This window comes from Takifugu flavidus, chromosome 18 (genome assembly GCF_003711565.1).
Source record: "Takifugu flavidus isolate HTHZ2018 chromosome 18, ASM371156v2, whole genome shotgun sequence".
In the NCBI taxonomy this organism is placed as follows: domain Eukaryota; kingdom Metazoa; phylum Chordata; class Actinopteri; order Tetraodontiformes; family Tetraodontidae; genus Takifugu; species Takifugu flavidus.
This window is the reverse complement of record NC_079537.1, coordinates 2,608,978-2,629,060: the sequence shown is the minus strand read 5'-3', so window position 1 is coordinate 2,629,060 and position 20,083 is coordinate 2,608,978. Positions and strand designations below refer to the sequence as shown.

The following is a 20,083-nucleotide window of genomic DNA, read 5'->3' as shown; positions in this document are numbered from 1 at the left end:
CCCAACTCAGTCCTATTTTCAGACACAGTTTGAGTGGACAAATTCTCCAGACCTGAGACATTGTAGACATCAGCTGGTTCATTTATCTAGATTTGTGTGTATTAATCACACTGAAATGCTGCCAAAAAAAAGAATACAATTAATTTTGACAGTTGTTTCTACATATTTTCATCAATTGCTCGTCTATCAAATCACAAGGTGATATGAAATAAGGAGAGGAGTAACATCAAGGGTTACTTAAGCATGTTTTAAAAAATGCTTATACTTTTGAAAAACAAATCCTCTGTAAGTTGAGTGTGTGGACAAAAGAAAGTCTACTATTATACTTATCTAGATCACTTTTTCATGCTTCTGCTGTAGCAAATAAAACAGCCGGTAGTGTTCAATATCAAAGGTCAGGTAATAAACTTCTAATAATAATCAGGTAATGAAGTTCTAATAATTATCATTCCTTCAAATGAATCTGTTATATCGTGTTTGTTTTGATTAAAAGTTCACTATTTGGCTGGACTCAAAGGCTGAGCCCAGAACAGCCTGGCACTCTAATTGTTTATTTTAAGTGAGTTAAGCCTGAGGAGTCTGAGCCCATCAGATGGAGTGAATGGATCGTGGACTGAACGCGTCTGAGGGCAGCAGCCTGGATGAGTAGTCCAATGTGGTCCAGCAGGGCAGCAGGAGGAAACTGGAATTTTGTACAGCATGAAAGAATTAAACAAATCACGGTATTTTTTTCTTTAGTGTTTCCAGGAAGACTGTTTAGTTTTGCTTTTTTAATTGTCTCTGTCATGCAAAAGTATCCTACATTTTTATCCACATCTGCATATATGTCTTTTATTTTTTTTATTATTTTTTTTAGTATTTTTTTATTTTCAAAAAAAGCAAAAAATGGAATGTGTCTGCATTTACATTATTCAGGTTATTTATTTTCTTTTCCCACGAGATTTCTGAGTTGGGTAACTGATGTTCCCAACTGCACAATGGAACTGTGGATTCAGACTTCAAAGTGATGCAATAGTCCTTTTTAGGGTGGGCGCAACATGACTTGGTAGTATAAAAGAAAAGGTTTTCAGTGCAGCTTTTTAACATTTTTTTAATAGCTAAAAAATTTTGCATCACCTTTTCTGTTTTGTAGGGATTGGCAAAAATTGAACAGACATGTTAAAGGTTTATAATTAACCTTACAGTAACATTTCATTCTAATATAGTATTTTGGGGGGTGGGGTTGAGAACAATATTTGAGATCAACTTAGATATCTCAAACCAAAACTTAAGAATAAAAAAAAATAAACAAATAACTGTTTTGACAATCTATTTATTATCAGAAAATTCTAGCTCATAAGATTTTTAAAACACTCAAAAAAATGAACAAAAAAAGTGTATCATTAAATTATTGACAAGCTTTGAAGTCATGTGTAATTTATCTATATTTCACCCTAAGTCCAAGATGAAAATGATTACACTTGTTGTATTTCAGCATCAGAACCTTTATGTTTTCTTTTTTCTAATGAACGTTTGGTCCTGAGTGTGCTTCATATCTTTAGGATCTATCTTGATACCCTAACAAGTGCATTACAACTCCGAACAGCAGGTGTCGCAGTCTCAGAAGTAGCGGTAGTCGAAGAAGAAGAAAACCTACGAAGAAGAAAACCTAAGAAGAAGAAGAAAAAGAAGGCGAAGAAGAGAATTATGGCAATGAAGAATTGCTAATGGGCACAGTTTTTACCATCATTTCAGTCCAGAACAAAGACTTTTAAACTAGTTTGATTGAAACGTGGCTGCATCGCGGGGCAGAAACATCAGTCATTCGGTGCAGTTTTGCGACTCAGAGGCGGTAAAGAAAAGCTAATGACAGAGCCACCTGCCTCGTTAAAGTCGTTTGATTACAGTTTTTACCAGCCGCGTCCTGTCAGTTCTTCTAAAGTTGGATTTGGCTGTAACAAATAATAAAATACTGCACTGGATGCGTTCAAAGATTGACATAAATATGATGAATTAATGTCAGAGCTCAGGTGATTTTCCCAGTTTCCACCGTGCAAATTTAATGACAGAAAGTGGGACTTAATTTTGCAGCGGTGAGTATAATATAAACTTCTTGTAAAGGCATAAAGAACAAAACTGTTCATTTTCAACGATGATTAAACGGAAATGCTACATTATATAATTGAACAACTTACACTATTTATGATGTGACTTAAATCCAGTTATTTTTCACGAAAAAATGCATGTTAAATGGAAAGTAATTGCATATATGCTTTGATTGTTTGTCTTTTAATATAAGCGCATGCAGCTTTATTTGCTTCCATTAATAATGTAAACAAAGGTTCTGTTGAGTCCTCACAGGAGAAATGGAATCATCCACTGTAATACACGTTTATATTTGACTGTACAAGGCAGAATTTGATGCTGAAAAGTTAGTCCATGCATTTGTTACTTCCAGGCTGGACTATTGTAATTCTTTATTATCAGGGTGTCCAAACACCTCTTTAAGAAGCCTCCAGTTGATCCAAATTGCTGCAGCCAGAGTTCTGACAGGTATTGACAAAAGAGATCACATAACTCCTGTAATGGCGTTGCTTCATTGGCTGCCCGTTAAATTTAGAATAATTTTTAAAACCCTTCTTTTGACCTACAAGGTCCTCAGAGGCCTAGCTCCATCCTACCTGGAGGAGCTAGTGATACCTTACCAGCCCAATAGACCGCTCCGCTCTCAGAATGCTGGTCTATTTGTGGTTCCCAGAGTTTCTAGGAGTAGAATGGGGGGCCGAGCATTTAGCTACCAGGCCCCCCCGCTATGGAACCAGCTCCCTGTCCGGGTACGGGAGGCTGACTCCATCGCTACTTCAGACTTAAAACCTTCCTCTTTGAAAAAGCTAATTGTTACTAATTCAGTAGCTCCAGTTATTATCATAGACAGACAAATTATCATACTTAGGGGGTCGTCTAATCGTTAGGTCACATCTTAGCTATGCTGTTATAGGCCAAGGCTGCCGGGGTCCGGAAACATGATCACCTGACAGGCCTCTGTCACCCCACTGGGTCATGGCCTGGCCTCCCCTCCCCTACCCTACCCTACCCTACCCTACCCTACCCTACCCTGTCCCCGTCCCCGTCCCCGTCCCCGTCCCCCAGGAGGGTCTCCCTACATGAGCCTGGTCCTGCTCAAGGTTTCTTCCTGTTAAAGGGGAGTTTTTCCTTGCCACTGTTGCTTGTTGGGGGTTAGGCCCTGGGATCCTGGAAAGCACCTTGAAACAATTTTGATTGTATAAGATGCTATATAAATAAAGATTGATTTGATAATGTTGCATATATTGCCATTAATTGCCAAATGCTTATTGTTGGGCAGCCATGGCGGAGGCCGGAGCTCACCTTACCTCCACTGCCAACGAGCAGCCGTCCATTTTTGAGGTCCTGGCTCAGGAGTCTCTGATGGAGGCGGTTAAACCGGCCCTGAGGCACGCTGTCAAAGTGAGTCCGTCAGCTTTTTAGAATCAACGCTCATGAGTTTTTTGAGGATTTCACCTCATCCAAAAGGCTTCAACACTTCTGAGTGGAGAGAATCTGTGATGGTTAAAGAGCTAAAGAGGTTTGATGGTGAAACTTCTTCAAGAAAGTCCAACAATGCCACAGTTTTAAGCTGAAGAGGAGAGTTCTTCCACCTGTGTGACTAAGATCATTGACTGTCACGAACCTCCATTTTCTTCATTTTTGTTAAATCTTTAAACACAAGAAGAAAAAGTGGGAAACATGGAACCCTTTTTAAAGAAAAAAAGTGTATTTGATCTTTTTATTCACTATAATGATTTGAATGTCCAGAATGAGAGAGGTTATCAAACATGGTTCTCATGTTTTATTCCTTAAACCTACATTTAGAGAGTGAAGCATATTAATGTAACTGCAACAGGGACCTCCGTTATAGTGGGGCTGATACTAACAAACCCATGTGCTCCACCTGGCAGGTTCTGGCCGAGTCCCACCCATCCCGTTTTGGCGTCCTGTGGCAACGCTTCGACGAGCTCTACCTGCTGCTGGACCTTCTCTTGCAGAACCACTTCTTGTCTCATTGCAGCGCCTCTTTCTCTGAGAACTTCTACGGCTTGAAGAGAGTCCCAGCAGGTCGGGGACTTCCTGTCCGTCTTGGCTTGAACAGGAAGTCACACTGGTGCTCTCTTCTCCTCCTGTGCCTGGTGCCGTACCTGCGGGCAAAGCTGGAGGCCACACTGGCGCGGCAGCGGGACGAGGAGGACTTCTCCATCCGGCTGGCACAGAGCAGGAGCCAGAGGCTGTACCGAGCAGCTGTGGCAGCCTACCCCTACATCAGCTCAGCTTGGCACCTCTGGGCCTTCCTCCACCAACTGCTCTTTGTGTTTGGAGTTTCCAAGAACCACAGTCCCCTGCTGTGGGTCGCCAGGGTCAGACTGGCACGCCTCACCGCCCGAGACATACAGGACATGGAGCTAATGGCTGGCAGACCTGAGATGCCGGCTAAGGGCAGGTACAGCACAATTCAACTTTTTATTCTCTGGGTTTTTTAAAGCACAGATGTCATTTAGAGGGGCAGTTCACAATTCCCCCTAAAAAGTGATACACATAACGAGTAATAGAACAAATCTGTGGTGATTTAACCTTCTGTGGTTTTTGCAGCTTTGGGCAGAGAGCGTGGCAGCTGATGTCACAAGCTGCCAGGGGTGTGGCCGTGTCTCTCTCCACCTCCCTCTCCCTGGGTGTCTTCTTCCTGCAGTTCCTGGAATGGTGGTACTCCTCAGACAACCAGAGCACCGTCAAAGCGCTCACGTCCATGCCTGTCCCCCCTGCTCCCCTCCACCTGCAGGAGGACCAGAGCAGCCCGGACTCTCCAAGGGCCACGACCGTTCACCACAAGAGGACCTGCCCGCTCTGTCACTGCCTTCGCGCAAACGCCACCATTTTGTCCACATCCGGTTACGTCTTCTGCTACCGCTGCATTTACACGTACGTGAAGGCCAACCGCCGTTGCCCGGTTACCGGGTACCCCAGTGAACTGCAGCACCTGATTAAGATCTACTCACCGGATTGTTAGAACTCTTGAACTCTGAAGACTTCCTGCTGAGGACTGTGGCCTTATTTTTAAAGTCAACTCTGATATTTGTTGATTAAGCTTTTTTTTTTTTTTTACATGATTGTTTTTTCACACCAATTCTAAATCTGATGTGTACAAATGTATATGTAATGTATTAAACGGTTACTAACGGTTACTGGTTGTTCCTAATATTGGGACAATTTATCACAAAAAAAACCCAATCTGGCACATGTCGAAAGCACCGCTGATTCATGTCATTTTTACTCAAAATGCGGGCAATGTTTTTCTTAATGCAAGTTGTCACCCACAAGGATTCTGACCAATTGTGACCATATTGTATTAAAAATGGGATGACTCTCCCATTTATGTCCAGAAGGAACATTCGATTTCAGGTAAACAGTTAAACAATTTGACCACCGCAAAAGAACCTTTGAAATTGATGTGTTTTTAAAAGTATAAGTATCTGTTGTGTCTCTTTTACCGCTTCACCGCATTGGTAAATCTGGAAAAAAAAGACCATCCTGTGCAGAATATTGGCTCAAATCCTAGAAGCGACTGTGCAATATGACATTGGTGAATTGCTTTATTGAGTTTCCAGACAAAGTTTGACCACAGACCCACTTAAAAAAACAGATAACCAGGATTAAGGTCACAAAATTACAGTGACGGTATTAAAAAATATCTTCATTAAAATGTCCGCAAACCCCTGAAACGACACGTGTGAAGAATCGCGTCACCTTCCCTTTTAGGCTCCTGCAACACAATCCATCAACAAGAAAATCCGGACGGGAATCAAAACAAAGAGCCGAAAGAAAAAGCAATAATAGTCACAGTAATAGATTGCTTGTGTATTGCACGTGTGTACACATATATGCACATTATATACATGTGAGTTAGCAAGAACTGGACACATGTATCTCAACAAGAAAGAGTCGGGATTCAAATGACAGCACAGAGAATAGTCAGGAATGTGCTTGTGATCAGACCCAAGAGACGACGTGTTTGCCCTCCACCCCGAGGACATTTCAACCAGATGAGAAATGTAACAGACTGTCACCCCTCAAGAACACAAGGAGTTAAAAGAGAGAAAGAGGAGGTGGTGTTTCACCCGTTATCACCCAAGTCCAAAGGAAACCCTCCCACTCCACACGGCATCATAGGAGGACAGTACATGTACACCACAGTATCAAACATAGAGTAATATACAATATTGGAGCAAAACTGTCTGTCTGAAAATGTGCAGTCCGCTTTAGTGTGTGTGTGTGTGTGTGTGTGTGTGTGTGTGTGTGTGTGTGTGTGTGTGTGATATAACAGTAAGCTGTGTAACCTCTGGGCTACGTTACATCATGACTGAAGACAATAAACAGATTTACATGAAAAAACGTAGAACATCCACCGTTCAGCCCATTAACGACACCTGAAATCTTTAAAGAGTCGTTTAGTTACTCGTATCTTTGTAGTTTGGGCTGACAGTTTGTAATGACGCGAAAGTGCTGGAATCCTTCAAAACAAAACAAAACAAAACACACAGCAGTTTAAACTGTCGAGGCGATTATTTAGGAGTGACCGATGCTGACCGCCAGGTGGCAGCAGTGCTTCAGTTTAGAGCGTCCGCGTCACAACAAGAACATGGCTCTGAGAAGGTTCTAAAGGTGTGCTGGCATGAGTGACATGGACACAGGAATAATGGATCCCGCAGTTCTTTAAAAAATAGACTCTTTTCAGTCACACACTTAGAATTTATGTTTCACCCCAATGGCCTAAACAGCCGTATTTTACAGATGTGTTGAGGGTTTGTGCTGCTGTTGCACCAGCCCTGTGGTCATGTGTATTGGAAAGTCTGTCTGCTCAGGCGAGTTAGCAGCTTCTTTTCTTGCAAAAAGTATCAGGATCATTTTGGTAGAAAGACATTTAGTATTTTTTGAACAGGCAAAATATTGGGTCACACACTCCAATTTACCCGATGTCGCAGAATTCTGTTATTCTGTATTCTTTAAATTGATTACTGTTCACACATGCCTTCAGAAAACCTACTGCTCAACTCTACTTCCATCTGCCAGATCTATAGCGTTCAACCTAATTTTATGGCCAGAAATACAATTATGTGAAGCTGGAAATACAACTTTGACGTCAAAGCGACCCAACTGGATGAACTGTTGAAGTGGCTGATTTTCAGTGTGTTTATTGCTGCACACTTTTCCCACAAGTTGCCTTTATTTGGAACTTTTGTGCTGCAGTTGACATCTGCCATCACGGGCTGCAACGCTCAAAAGCTAATGCTCATCAAGCCAAGGCCACCACTCTACGTAAAACACCTTCTGATGCCAGGTAACCTGGACAATGTGGGATAAATCGCTTCTAAAAATAAACCCCAAAACAGTCAATCGCTTAGAAAATGCTCAATAAATAGGCGTGTCGTTCTGGAGATCATGCAAGCCACAGCGCTGTTTGTTAGCCTTGTAAAATACTAACACGACAGTCCTGTTGGTAGCAGCATGAGCGCCGTGAACGGGCCTGCAACGCTCAGAAAAGTGAGGCTGAAATGACATGTCAGACTGTCCATAAGACCTTTTGAAGAAAAGCTCAGTAACAAGTGACCAGAACCTGATTTTTTACCTTTATGAAAGTTGCTGTGATGTTTGTGAGACTGAGTGGTATCTTTGGCAGCACGTGATTAATAGTGATGAGGTGATAGGAGCACCTGCTGATATTGACCGCAACAAGACAATTACCCCCGAATCACCATTTTAGTTACAATGTGGTTGAGTTACCATCACCGGGGAGAGAGAGGGAGTGGATTCTTTTATCGCAAATGTTATAACAGATATTGGCAAAGATTTATTACCATTTTGATGGGGGATTCATATTGCTTATTAATTCAGAAACTGGTCCTGGGTCAGATGATTCCTAAATCATCACCTGACAAACCTGCTGTATTTTGTCGTGTTTTGGATGTGTTTGCATGTGAATGCCTGTAGGTGGCAGCACTGCCTATGCAAATGAATTAAACTCATTGACGCCTCGTAAAGTAACATCTGGCAAATGAGAGTTGTGGAGCCGTGGTCAAGGCCCAAGCAGGGAACAGATTACATTTAGGGCCCCTTCCTAGAGCATCAAATAACTATGGGATGGATTTATGACCCCCGTGCCAACCGCTAGGGAGCGATGTTTTTGCTTCACTTTGGAGGAGGTCTCATGTTGTCCATCTTTAAATAGACGATCAATGATCAAGCCACCTTAAACATCTGTAAACAAACTAACAAACAGGTTGTGGCCTGATGACATCAGACCATGTGCTTACTCTCTGTCGAACAGCTTAATCTTTAAAACATTTCTCCAAATATAATATATATTCATAGACCCAATCTGATTGGAATAAACAATGTTGACATTTACATAATATATATGCATTTATATAGATTTTTTTTCTCATTTTGTACAAAAGAGAGGACTGTGTTTTTATACATAAGTGTATGTACAGATATAGAAAAGAGTGACCACGAGTCCGTCCTAACGTATGTAAATGCCGGGCAAAAGATGGGGTGGGTATTTACCCAAAACAGGAAATACTCGAGTCTGAATAAACAAGGAGATAAAACGAGATGGGTGCGGTGGTCTTTGTGGCATTTAAATGTGCCAACCCCCCCTCCCAGAGAACAGGAGACGAGGCTCAGGTCACATGACGCGAGGGTCGTACAGACAGCACTGTATGTCGAACAATGAATGCTGCTAAAAATAAAAAAAGGATCCTGTGACAAAAAAAATCTTACTTTTAACAAAGACTTACTGGATATGTTGCATGTATGGCTTTAGCGGACTTTCATCGATCCTTGGGAACATCTGGTAACATTTCTGTAGTGTTAGGTAACGATTCATTCTCAGCAGTTTGAATGTTTCTCACTAGAGATTTGTATCACTCGCTCCCTCGTGTCCTTGTCAGTGTTGCTAAATAGTGAGAAAAGAACAAATTAAGGCATCCAGATGAAGAAACAAGGACTGATAAATGGACTGAAACAACAGAAACATGTGTGTCTATCAGTGTTTCTTCAGTTCCGTTTGGCTGGTTGGTTAGCTGAGGTGCTGCGGCCATGGTGTTTCTGTGGGTGTTTCTTTTAAAGGCATCTAGTTCCTCCTCTGGCGTCTGTACATTTTTAAATCAAAGTTCTTAATGTGCGTCCATCCTGTCCCGCGTATGCTCCAAAAGACAAGTCGTCTGCTTGGCGTTCTGCTGATGGGATTCGAACCAAGGTTTTCCTCCGTCTTAGATACAAAAGTATGAGGACAAATAGTAAGACAGAATCAGTGGTGCCTTTTACAGGTGTGCGGGAAACCTCTCCTTGCTGGCCCTGTCTTTGTTTGGTTTCCATGGAGCTGCAGACACGGTGCCTGCTTCTCCAACCCTGAACCGTTAGAAAAGTGTTTTCACAGCCCCATCTTCTCCTGCTCCGCATGGTTTTCCTCAGCCAATCAGAGTAATCCACACTATTCCATTCGGCATCTGTGTGTCTGTGTGTACACCTACACACACTCTGTGGAGGAATAGGGAGAGGAAGAGGAGGTGCCACAAGGAGGTGAGCGTGGAGGTTGAGTGTGGTTGCTGTAACGCTCCTCCTACAGTACAGGCTCTTCCTCCATCGGCTCCTCCGTAGACCTGAGGACCCACATGTGCTGCATTCAGTTTGAAAGACTAGAATTACCACATCCTGCTTCGATGTCTCCTCACGTCGGACAATTCTGTCACTATTGATGAAAGACTTTAACTTTGGTGACCTGGAACAACTCATCAATAACCAGGTTCGTTATTGGTAGATACACCAGATTTACATAAATATTAGCAATAGCTGATAACTCACCGTGGTATTGAATAGGTTTTTTACTTATTTTAGTCGTCAACTTATCTCACACTGTTGTAAAGTTGTAAAAACTATTGTTGTTAACTGAAATATCGTTTTATCTGACCCGATTAATACCTGTCGGGGAAATACATCAGACGGCGAGCGGCACATTTTGCCTGCTTCTTATGTGGTCTTTTAAGTGTCGCACGGGGCTGCTGACCTGCTCGTTTCCATGGAGCTGAGATCAGAGGTCTGCTGCTGCTGCTCCACATCAACACTGAGAGACGCCATAGCGCTGACAGTCTCTGCCTCATCCTCCGACTGGCCCTGCGCTGCCTTGGGAGCATCTGATAGCGAGTGAGTGCTGGTATGAGACAAACTCTGGAGGCAAGGCCAGTGTTTACCTGGAAGAACAGCGAGATTTATACATTCTCTTTATTTCTGGGAATATTTTCTGCATGGGGGGGGGTGTATTTCTTACCCTGGATCTCAATAACTCTCTCAAGCGAGGCCCAAGCTTTCGGACATGGCTTCTCCTGGGGCCACTGAAATGCGGAGTCAGACTACAAACAGATAAATGAAGTGATTAAAACTTTTATATACAGTACATCCAAACGCATCACCACAAAGCTCTGACTGAGATTCTGTTGTAATATTCTGTTGCCCTGAATATCCTATTACCCATTAGGAAAACAGGGGTTCTATACATCCCACCCCACTTTTGTGGAATTGGACCATCCAAACGCACAATGCAGTGAGCATTAATGACCTGTTTATCCTGAGGACTGTGTTCTGAGAATGAATGGCCAACACCTGCAGAGCAATGCTGGCCGACATGAATCACTCGCTGACATTCTAACCGTCTCACCAGGTCTCCCAGCAGAGCAGAAACACAGGATTCGGATGCGTCGCAGATAGCGGTGAGGTCATGGCCGCCCTCCAGCGCCATAACAATGCGCCCTCCCGCCAGACCCATGAGCAGTTGGGTTAGCTGCCCAAAACCTGCCAACGCGCAGTCGTGACGGTCAAGGAACACATCACAGCACTCAACAATCATGTCAAAGAAATGTTGTGGTTATGCTCACATTTGGCAGAGACGTTGTATCCTCCCAGTGGAGACTGGTGACCCTCCACTGCGTCGAAACCAGCAGACACCAGAACCACATCTGGACTGAAATGCTGGGCAATGGGCATCACCACATACCTGTGCACACACCCGGTACAGTGAAAGAGTGTATGAGTGTATTTTACACACCAGCAGTCAGTCAATCACTTGCTTTATTTTATTATTTTACATCTTTTCTGACTCCAGAAATGTACATTTTTGATGTATACCTAAAGGCATTGAGGTACTCCACATCACCCATCGGTGGCTCCACCCCTCCAGTCCATGCTATGTTTACATTAAAACCATTGCCTCCACCTGACCCCACCTGCAGAGACACGGGATGGCAACAGCGTATTACTCTCTCCCACTCTTTGTGTGATGTTGTTGTACATGCTGTGTAATGAGAGCCAGAATGGGCATTTAATCTGCAAAGTGAGGACATATTTGGGAAGTGAGGACCTTTTGACTGTTCCTTACAACTTCAAGATCTGTTTGAGGGTTACGACTTGTTTTTAAAGTTAAGATTAGAGTTACAGTAAGACATAAGCAACAGGGTGGGGAACTGGTTATATCAATAAAGGATAGAAATACTACGATGTGTGTGGGTGTGTGTACCTCCTCGGGAGCTCCACTGCCAGGGAAGAAGTTTCCATCGTCATAGCGATGAAGGGAGATATAGAGGACGTTGGGATCACTGTAGAAGGCCTGCTGGGTGCCATTGCCATGATGAATATCCTGCAGTGACAGGTCACAGAGGAATAAGAGAGAAGGTCAAAGTCTTGTTAGAACACAGATACACCGTGATGAACATTGTACTGCACATTTTACTCCTTCCGTATTGGATTTTGTGAGTATTTTTTCCATTTTCAGATTGTTGATTTGTCTGTGTGCGTGTCTTCTACTCCGTTTTACCTAGAATGTGGGGGTCCAACAATCTTGTGATCTTTAGGCTCTGTAACTTTATCATTCCTACATTGGTGTTTATTTTAACTTCCTGCGTGCAATTCACTCACCCAATCCACAATAAGGATCTTGCCCACTCCCATCTTTTGCTGTAGCAGCTTGGCTGTGATTGCTACTGAATTAAAGAAGCAGAATCCCCTATACGACACAATGCAAAAACAACATTAATGAAGTGGCAGCCTGTCATGTGGATACAGTAATTAAGCTGTGTGCACTGACATGGCGGTGGACTCCTCAGCATGGTGTCCTGGAGGACGCACCACTGCAAACCCATTCTGAAACAGACACACGAGGAGACGTTAGCCAAATATCCCAAAGCTACACTCACTTACATAGTTCATAAGCCTCTGAAATGTACAACTAAGAGAATTGAAATGGAATGCAGTACACACTAATCATACAGTCCCACTAATCAATATCTGCTGTCACTGACACAAAATGGACTTTGCATTAGTCAGTTATGGTAAACATTTTTAGATTTGATATGAAAGAGTCTGGAAGGTCTCTGATCTCAAGTTAACTAACAGGAAGGTGTTGGTCACAGCTTACCTTCAGCTCTCCGGCTGCTACTCTGAAAGCAAGCTCGATGACGGAGCCGACCGCCATGCGGACCGCCGACGACGAGTGCATCTCGTTCCACACGGTGTCACTGTCAACCTGCAGAAGGAAGCATAAAAATGTATTGATGAAGTGCAGGCAGGCGCAGATGAGTCAGCCAGGTGTGGCAGAGAAGCAGCCTCACCCCGATTCCTCCACAGGGAAGCACAGCGTACATCTTCTGGCTGATCGGCCCTGAAACAGTCAAGCAGAGGTCATGGGTTTTCTGCAAATGGTGTTAGCGTTCAGCCTGCTGCTGGAGTCTTTTGTGTAAAGTTTAGCTCTGAATGCTAAACAACACACATCAGTAAACAACAGCAAGGTCATCCAATCAAAATGTGCATTGAAATGGAGCACAGTGACGTTTACCTATGATGTGCTACATTTACAACAGCCAGACAGGCAGGCAGGCAGACAGACAGGAGGCAGGCAGGCAGGCAGCAGGCAGGCAGGCAGACAGACAGGGAGGCAGGCAGGCAGGCAGACAGGGAGGCAGGCAGGCAGGCAGACAGGTAGATAGGCAGGCAGACAGGTAGACAGGCAGGCAGGCAGGCAGGCAGGCAGGCAGGCAGACAGGCAGGCAGGCAGGCAGGCAGGCAGACAGGTAGGCAGGCAGGCAGGCAGACAGGTAGACAGGCAGGCAGACAGGTAGACAGGTAGACAGGCAGGCAGGCAGGCAGAGACAGACAGGTAGACAGGCAGGCAGGCAGACAGAGACAGACAGGTAGACAGGCAGGCAGGCAGGCAGACAGGTAGACAGAGACAGACAGGTAGACAGGCAGGCAGGCAGGCAGGCAGACAGAGACAGACAGGTAGACAGGCAGGCAGGCAGGCAAACAGAGACAGACAGGCAGGCAGGCAGGCAGAGACAGACAGGTAGGCAGGCAGGCAGGCAGGCAGGCAGGCAGACAGACAGACAGACAGACAGACAGACAGACAGACAGCTACCTAAGAGCTTCTTATGGTCGAGCTTGTGTCGGTTCAGCGGACTGGTTCCATAGAGCAGAGTGTGGAACTCTGAATGGACAGACTGGATCTCATCTAGAGATGCTTTCCGCCCACGAATCCTCTGTTAATATAAATCCACACACACACACATAAATAACTTTAAACATATATAAAAACGGAAGCAACTCTTTACATGTAATTGCAACCCTGGGATCACTTTTTCTTGTGCAGTGATTAAAAGAGGTATTTCAGCTAAACACTAAATGAGCTTAGCCTTTAAAGACTTCCTCCTCACTTTTATCCTCTTAACTCTGCTAGTGTTTATACAGTGCACGGCTGCATATCCTGCAGTGCCACATCATTGTACAAAGTTCGTGCCTTCAATATGTATTTGAGTATTTGAAAGTGAGTGAGTACCTCACAGCGGCCTAGTAAGCCTGTCTCCTGCAGTCTGGACCAGATGCTTTGCACCCTCCCAGCATGCTCAGGGTGGATGTGAGCGTTGCCACATATACACTGATGCTTCAACATCAGACTGTCATACACAAGCCCTGCAGGAAGAGATGGAGAATTAGAGGAACAAGAAGAATCAGTGGCCTCTATTCTGTAGTATTATATCAACACAAGCACCAAGATGTTTGTAGATTACTGATGTGATTATTGCCATATAGATAATAATGCTAATACTACTACTAATAATTTGATGATTTCTGGATTTCTAGTAAAAACCTGCGATATGATCTTTATTTCACAAGTTGCTAACTCATCACAGGGCCCTATGTGAGCATTTGGGGGTTTGGTACTGTACTCAAGGGCCCCGTGGCTCTGAAGGTGTCCTGTAACCTCTCACTGCTACGAGAACCCCTTCCAAATTTTGGAATTGCTTGAACTGACAACCCTCAGCTTCTCAGTCCAGTCCTCTGCAGATCCAGGCTAGTACACTGCTACAGCTACCTGTGCCAGTCCAGGCCTGACAACCAAAGAATGCTGGTTTACGTGTTGCAGTCCATTAATCAGATTTGAACTGCTGTTATCTGACTGTAATGAGCTACTCCAAGTTTCCCTGATTAAAGCAGTTGTCTACTTGGTAGTGGAGAAAACCCTGCTGGATTTCAGTCATCAATTGGGCAGATGGCCCCTGTGATAAAGTATATTATCACAGAGTGTCATTTAAAGGATCACTAGAATAATCCAATAAGTCCAGATATTAGATAATAATGGCGGAAGTTTTATGGTTGTGTAAACGGGTTCCTTGCCTGCAGCTGGAATGCTTCTGTTTATTATTTATGGCGTCTTGTAAAGCCGTGCTCGCAGAGACTGTTATGAATAAAAATCCTAGTAAAAGGCATTTAATGCAGCTAAGCATAGCTTAGAAAGTTTCCTTTTTTGGATACTGTGGCCAATATGTAAAAGAACAACAGTTGGATTAGTCGTGATGAGTAAAACACTATTTGCTGAGTTTGGCAGGATGGATAAGACCAGTTTACAATGATTCATTGCTCAAAGTTATAAAATACTCAAACTATAATAGTTTACATACAGTTTATTGGGGTTTTTTTTGCTGACACCAACTTACTTGAAGAGCTACAACTAGGAGAGAACATTAACTTAAAGGGCGGCTGAATGCCATTCTTTCTTTACTCCTAACTTTCAGTATGACTCCATTCTGTCTTTTGTGAGGACATTTAATACCCCGGAGAGAACTGCCCAAATAAATATGGTAACAGGGATCATTTTACTTGTATATGTGAATGAGTTTTAATATTAAAACAAATGTAATCTATGGATATATGCCACTCAACTTTGACTGGCATCAGTGAGTTCCCATTGTAGTTCATTTGAAACATCAATTAACAGTCAGCTCACTGTTGCTAGGAAACAAGTATGATGATGCCCAACACATTTAATCATGCTATAACACACATACACACACACGCACACACACACACACACACACACTGACCAGTGGTGAAAAAGTGCTTGATGGGATTGACACTGCCTGCAGGAGATGACTGCGCTCTTCCTAGGGGTCTGTGGGGCAACGAGGACTGGAACATGCCCAGCTGCAAGGCCTAATGTGAAAGGAGGAAAGAAAGCGTGTGTGAGAGAGAGAAAGAGAGAGAGAGAGAGACTGTGAGTTATGAAGAAGATGAATCAATCCATTCACTGCACTGATCTACTAAAATATGTGTAACTGACAGCCAAAAATCTATCGAGACTGTCTTTTTGTAAATTAATCTTTCTTATGAGCACATAACATTTTTTGAAGTATAACTTTCAAAGTTGAAGTTACAGTTTTTCCAATGTCCCCAAAGGTGACAGAAAAGTGTGTGTGCATGTGCACTGAAGACACACTTCTGTAGTTTCTATATATAGGAGTGTTGCTGTGCTCTCTGCCACGAATAGGGTGACTCATCATGTGTGGGTGGACACTAAAACACACTTACACACGCTGATCAACACACAAACGCACAGTGATGACACCAGTGGTGAGTCATCACCTGGTGGCGTCACTGAGTATGTCAATCTCTGAGGTCCGACTCAACAGGACACCTCCCAGAAGAATCCTTATACTGCGCATATCAATAAGGACAAATGAGCTCATTACACATGTGATTACCCAAAGTTTCTCTAACGTATTTCTAACTTACCTAAGTTAATTAAAAATCTAATTATAACATTTCCAACACTGGTCAAACGTGGCCATGTGCAGTCACTGTCTTGGCGGGTGACACGGCTCTGACCTAAAGCTACGCTGGCAGCAGATTCCTGGATCGGTCCATGAACCTGAACAAGGTTCAGGTCCCCGCGGGAGTGAAACAGCCATGCAGCGCTATATGTCCATCACTATGTTCAAAGGTTACAACGGCCACTTTCTTTCACCGTAGAAAAGGTCTCACATGGGACGGATATATGCGTCATCAACACAACACCACGCAATGTTCTTCATCATGTATCAACATCATGTCTCGGATTTCTTGACACTTCAAACATAATTTGTGATCTTTGCATAGATGATAATCTGATGTACAGCTGGTCCAGACAGTATTTAGCAAAGTCACTTTAAAATCCCCATTTGAGTTCCAAGCTGAACCTTTATAAAACTGTTCAAGGGTCGCTAAATCTGCTCATTTCACTTCATTAAGTAAAGTTTTGCAACTGATTAGTCAGATGTGTTTTCAAAGAAGCCAATAAGGATAATAATTAAATCACCTCAGCTTTCACTGCACTTTATATAATATATATGAAGTTCACTTTAGAAAAATGTAGGGAATGCGATCGTCAACACTGCAGTCTGACTGTCTAGCTGAGCAGACAGCGCACAGCAGCAAGTAGAGGTTTTTTATTTATTTAATTTGAGCCACCTTTTACTGAAATTCCCAAGGTCTCCTTTTCAAATACGTCAAAAACCTATTGAGTGAAAACACAGCCCTGTTACACCAACATTTGACGTCCATACTGATGACGTTGATGATGCGGTTCAGTTCTTCTGCTGGAAAATGGCAAAGCCCTCAAAAGCTGATACAAGTGCTCTCAGTGAAGTCTGCTTGATGGTGTCATGATGAGAGTTTTGTAATCTATTAAAATCTATTTAAATTCATTCAATTCAATTTAGATTATGGCTGTGCGGTTGGTTTCCACAAAGACTTTGCCATTTAAAGCAGGAATAATGAATAATGGAACATTTTTGTGAAGCTGAATTCAAGTTCAGTACTAAGCTGGGCTTAAAGACCAACTGTGAGATGATAACTTCGTAAAAGTTCTTGTTTTCATTGTATATCAATACTGACGGGATGTCCAAATGTGAAAATCGAGTTAAAAAGCAAAGACACCCGGGACTACCCGGGTAGAAAGGATTAAACTAGAGCTGTGGAGAGCCAGACAGCGAACCCCCAGCAGCAGTAACACAACACACATGGGGATAAGAAGAAAGCAGATCCACCACTGATGCAGCTCTGTGATTCATCACTCCGTGGGATGATGCTGCATAATCAAAGTGTGCGTTAAGGACTGACCCGGGATGTTTGAGTGGAACTTCGAGAGTCTATTTTTGTTATCTACCCCCATATTCTAGTCAGACTTGCACTACTGATAACTGCAAGGATAACTTTTAAATACGCGCATATCAATTGTTTTTAAATGCCCAGCAGCACTGCAAAATGCAGCTATTTTCAAATGTGGTAATAAGCCAGTGAATTATTACTATTATGACAAAGTACAATTACATTTGGGAAGTTATTCTAAACACTGATGCAAATCTAATGTGTTTTGAGGGTCATGGTATTTAAACAATGATTTTGGATTGAAATCGGTCTTGGGTGATTAATATGGTAAAGAGATTTCGCCTGCCCTAGTGTGATCCCACATTCTTCATTTCATTAGTAAAGGATTTATATCTCGACATTTTATATTTAGAAAACTGTTTCAACTGCTTAGGCAAGAAAAAGAACAACAACAGAGAATCAGAATCAGAATCTCGGAGAATTTTAGGATGACAAATATGTACAAACCTTGTACCCTTCGCGATCGTCTTCATCAACCTCTCGCAGCTGCACGCTGTCATCATCCTCCTCTTCCTCATCCAATTCACTCTCAGTGCTCTCCCCTTTTATATGTACATATTCTTCATCGCCCTTCGCGGGCACACCGAGTCTCTCTGAGGAGTGTGTGCTGTCATCTGAACCATCTTTCTGAAGTCTGATTTGTCAAAACAATGTTTACAAAAATGTTACACAGGTAGAGTACACACAAACAGTGATCTGATCACAGCTTAATGAGGACTGAAATGTTGCACCTGTGAAGCCCTGTCACTATTTCATCCTCCTGCATGTCATTGGTCTCTGTCAACTCCTCTTCTGTCTCCTCTGGGTGAGTCGGGGGCGGCCTCGGCAGTTCTGTCCCTTTGGATAGCATCTTTACACACAAGGATATATTATTATTCTAGAGAGAGAGTGTGTGTGTGTGTGTGTGTGTGTGTGTAAGTACCTTATAGTGTTTCTCCAGGAAATGCTGGTGTTGCTGCTGGACCACCAGCTGCTGTAGGGCCTGAGGGGACTGGGGCAATGGGGCACTCTGAGTGCGAGCCAATGGCCTATGGCGAGGCAGCTTGTTGACAGTTCGCATTCCACTAGAGACACCTCTCTCAGCCGTAACTAGCGGTGACTGGCTGTACATGGGGACTGAGTGTGGAAAAATCCGTTAAGTCACATGGATAAAGTAGGACAATGATTTATGTTAGCATAGAATTTAATGAGCATGTGTGTCTACCAGCTAGCATAGCAGTCTGTTGTCTGGCCTGCTCCAATAAGAGTACATGCTGCAACAGCGAGGAATGGGCAGAATGAGAGCTGGGGGCTGGGTTTTCCACATCATGTCCCACTCCTGCAAAGAACCATCCTTATTAATTGACAGCAGGTCACAGTAGGTGACACTCACACATCAAATTAGGCATGCTGATACAAAGAATCTGTGACACAGCTGAAAATGTGTTTTCCTTAAACAAACGCAGCGGTGACAAGACTCAGCATAGCGGTTTCATTTGGTGAAGACCAGACTGCCTTACATTGATTGATTTGAAAATAAGCATGACAGCTCAGAACACAGAAAATATGATCAACTCAGATCCCAAGAAGCGCCTGGCAAAAAGGAATTTGTCACAGTCTGTTACAGTCAGAATGGCCTTCAAGAAATGACAATGTATTTATTTCTATTATATCCCATTGCGTTTTATTTACATTATACAAGTTTGGCATATGGAACCAAGGCTGGACTTACCTGCAGGTAGCGATGATGTGGACAGAAACTTCCCTGTTAGAGCTCCGCCCCCTCGCAGCGACTGAATGGCTTGACGCTCAGCTTCTTGCTGGGTCGACAGTTTCTGGGTGGCCTACAGATACGGCAGAATCATTGCAAACATACGTTCAAGGGCAAGGCAACTTTCTCTCTGGTAACAGTGTCTTTGCGTGCACATGTATATCATATATGTGAATGTGTTTTACAGGCTCACCCACCGTGATGTGCGTGTTGGCAGGGAGGCCCAGGGAAATATTCGGCAAGGAGGGTGAGGTGTACAGATTCAGTGGACTCAATGTCCCATCAGCCCCCAGTGTCTGATGAAGAGATCGCAGCTGTGACACAGAAAGACTAATTAGCAGAAGCTGAGACACTTTCTTTCAAGGCAGCCATTATTTCTAATGTACAACAGGTTTTTCCCCAAATGTTAATGCTATAGATACAGGTTATGGTTCACACACACACACACACACACACACACACACACACACACACACACACACACACACACACACACACACAATTAAGAAACGCTTCATTTATTGAATGATGTTACCAACATAATTGCGTATACAGTTAGAAAGGGATTCGCTATTATGCCTCCTACATATGTAGCCTACACTTACTGTTTTCGCTATTAATATGTTAATATGTGTCTTCCTACAATAACCCCAAACTCAAACTGAACTAGATACTCCAAACTGCTCTTCATGCAGCTAATTAGTGTGCCAAAAAAACTCACTTTGACCAGATACATGAACATATGTAATATTATAACTCTGT

General features: G+C 43.2%; 2 protein-coding genes across 6 annotated transcripts in view; one reads left to right on the top strand and one right to left on the bottom strand.

Moving 5' to 3' along the window:
* Positions 1-1,642: 1,642 nt before the first annotated feature.
* On the top strand, positions 1,643-5,520 carry pex12 (peroxisomal biogenesis factor 12). 2 transcript variants are annotated; one of them, XM_057014335.1, is made up of 4 exons: positions 1,643-2,072; positions 3,344-3,465; positions 3,957-4,492; positions 4,642-5,520. In XM_057014335.1, exons 2-4 carry the CDS (start codon positions 3,346-3,348, stop codon positions 5,054-5,056), a joined length of 1,071 nt encoding a protein of 356 aa, XP_056870315.1. In that variant the 5' UTR covers positions 1,643-2,072; positions 3,344-3,345; the 3' UTR covers positions 5,057-5,520. The 2 variants fall into 2 exon arrangements, with proteins under 2 accessions (XP_056870315.1, XP_056870317.1); XM_057014337.1 differs by lacking the exon at positions 1,643-2,072 and adding an exon at positions 2,097-2,532.
* Positions 5,521-5,621: 101 nt separating this feature from the next.
* The window catches only part of hdac5 (histone deacetylase 5), a 27,348-nt gene continuing 12,886 nt past the window's right edge, over positions 5,622-20,083 (bottom strand). For all 4 annotated transcript variants that reach the window (XM_057014334.1, XM_057014332.1, XM_057014331.1 and 1 more), the window contains 20 exons: positions 19,519-19,635; positions 19,283-19,394; positions 18,776-18,889; positions 18,494-18,687; positions 18,303-18,421; positions 18,019-18,205; positions 15,471-15,579; positions 13,925-14,058; positions 13,508-13,628; positions 12,705-12,754; positions 12,512-12,619; positions 12,182-12,237; positions 12,013-12,100; positions 11,615-11,734; positions 11,227-11,324; positions 10,977-11,095; positions 10,760-10,893; positions 10,373-10,454; positions 10,112-10,295; positions 5,622-9,707 (listed from right to left, as the gene is read on the bottom strand). In XM_057014334.1, the coding sequence (XP_056870314.1) occupies positions 9,668-9,707; positions 10,112-10,295; positions 10,373-10,454; positions 10,760-10,893; positions 10,977-11,095; positions 11,227-11,324; positions 11,615-11,734; positions 12,013-12,100; positions 12,182-12,237; positions 12,512-12,619; positions 12,705-12,754; positions 13,508-13,628; positions 13,925-14,058; positions 15,471-15,579; positions 18,019-18,205; positions 18,303-18,421; positions 18,494-18,687; positions 18,776-18,889; positions 19,283-19,394; positions 19,519-19,635 (2,286 nt within the window). In that variant the 3' untranslated portion in view covers positions 5,622-9,667. The remainder of the gene's footprint in view (positions 9,708-10,111; positions 10,296-10,372; positions 10,455-10,759; positions 10,894-10,976; positions 11,096-11,226; positions 11,325-11,614; positions 11,735-12,012; positions 12,101-12,181; positions 12,238-12,511; positions 12,620-12,704; positions 12,755-13,507; positions 13,629-13,924; positions 14,059-15,470; positions 15,580-18,018; positions 18,206-18,302; positions 18,422-18,493; positions 18,688-18,775; positions 18,890-19,282; positions 19,395-19,518; positions 19,636-20,083) is intronic.

Bases quoted from the DNA above. Each gene is read 5' to 3' on its own strand.
- pex12 (XM_057014335.1), top strand. From the start codon at position 3,346: ATGGCGGAGGCCGGAGCTCACCTTACCTCCACTGCCAACGAGCAGCCG. The intron at 3,466-3,956 runs GTGAGTCCGTCA...TCCACCTGGCAG, and splicing joins CCCTGAGGCACGCTGTCAAA to GTTCTGGCCGAGTCCCACCC. The intron at 4,493-4,641 runs GTACAGCACAAT...TGGTTTTTGCAG, and splicing joins GAGATGCCGGCTAAGGGCAG to CTTTGGGCAGAGAGCGTGGC.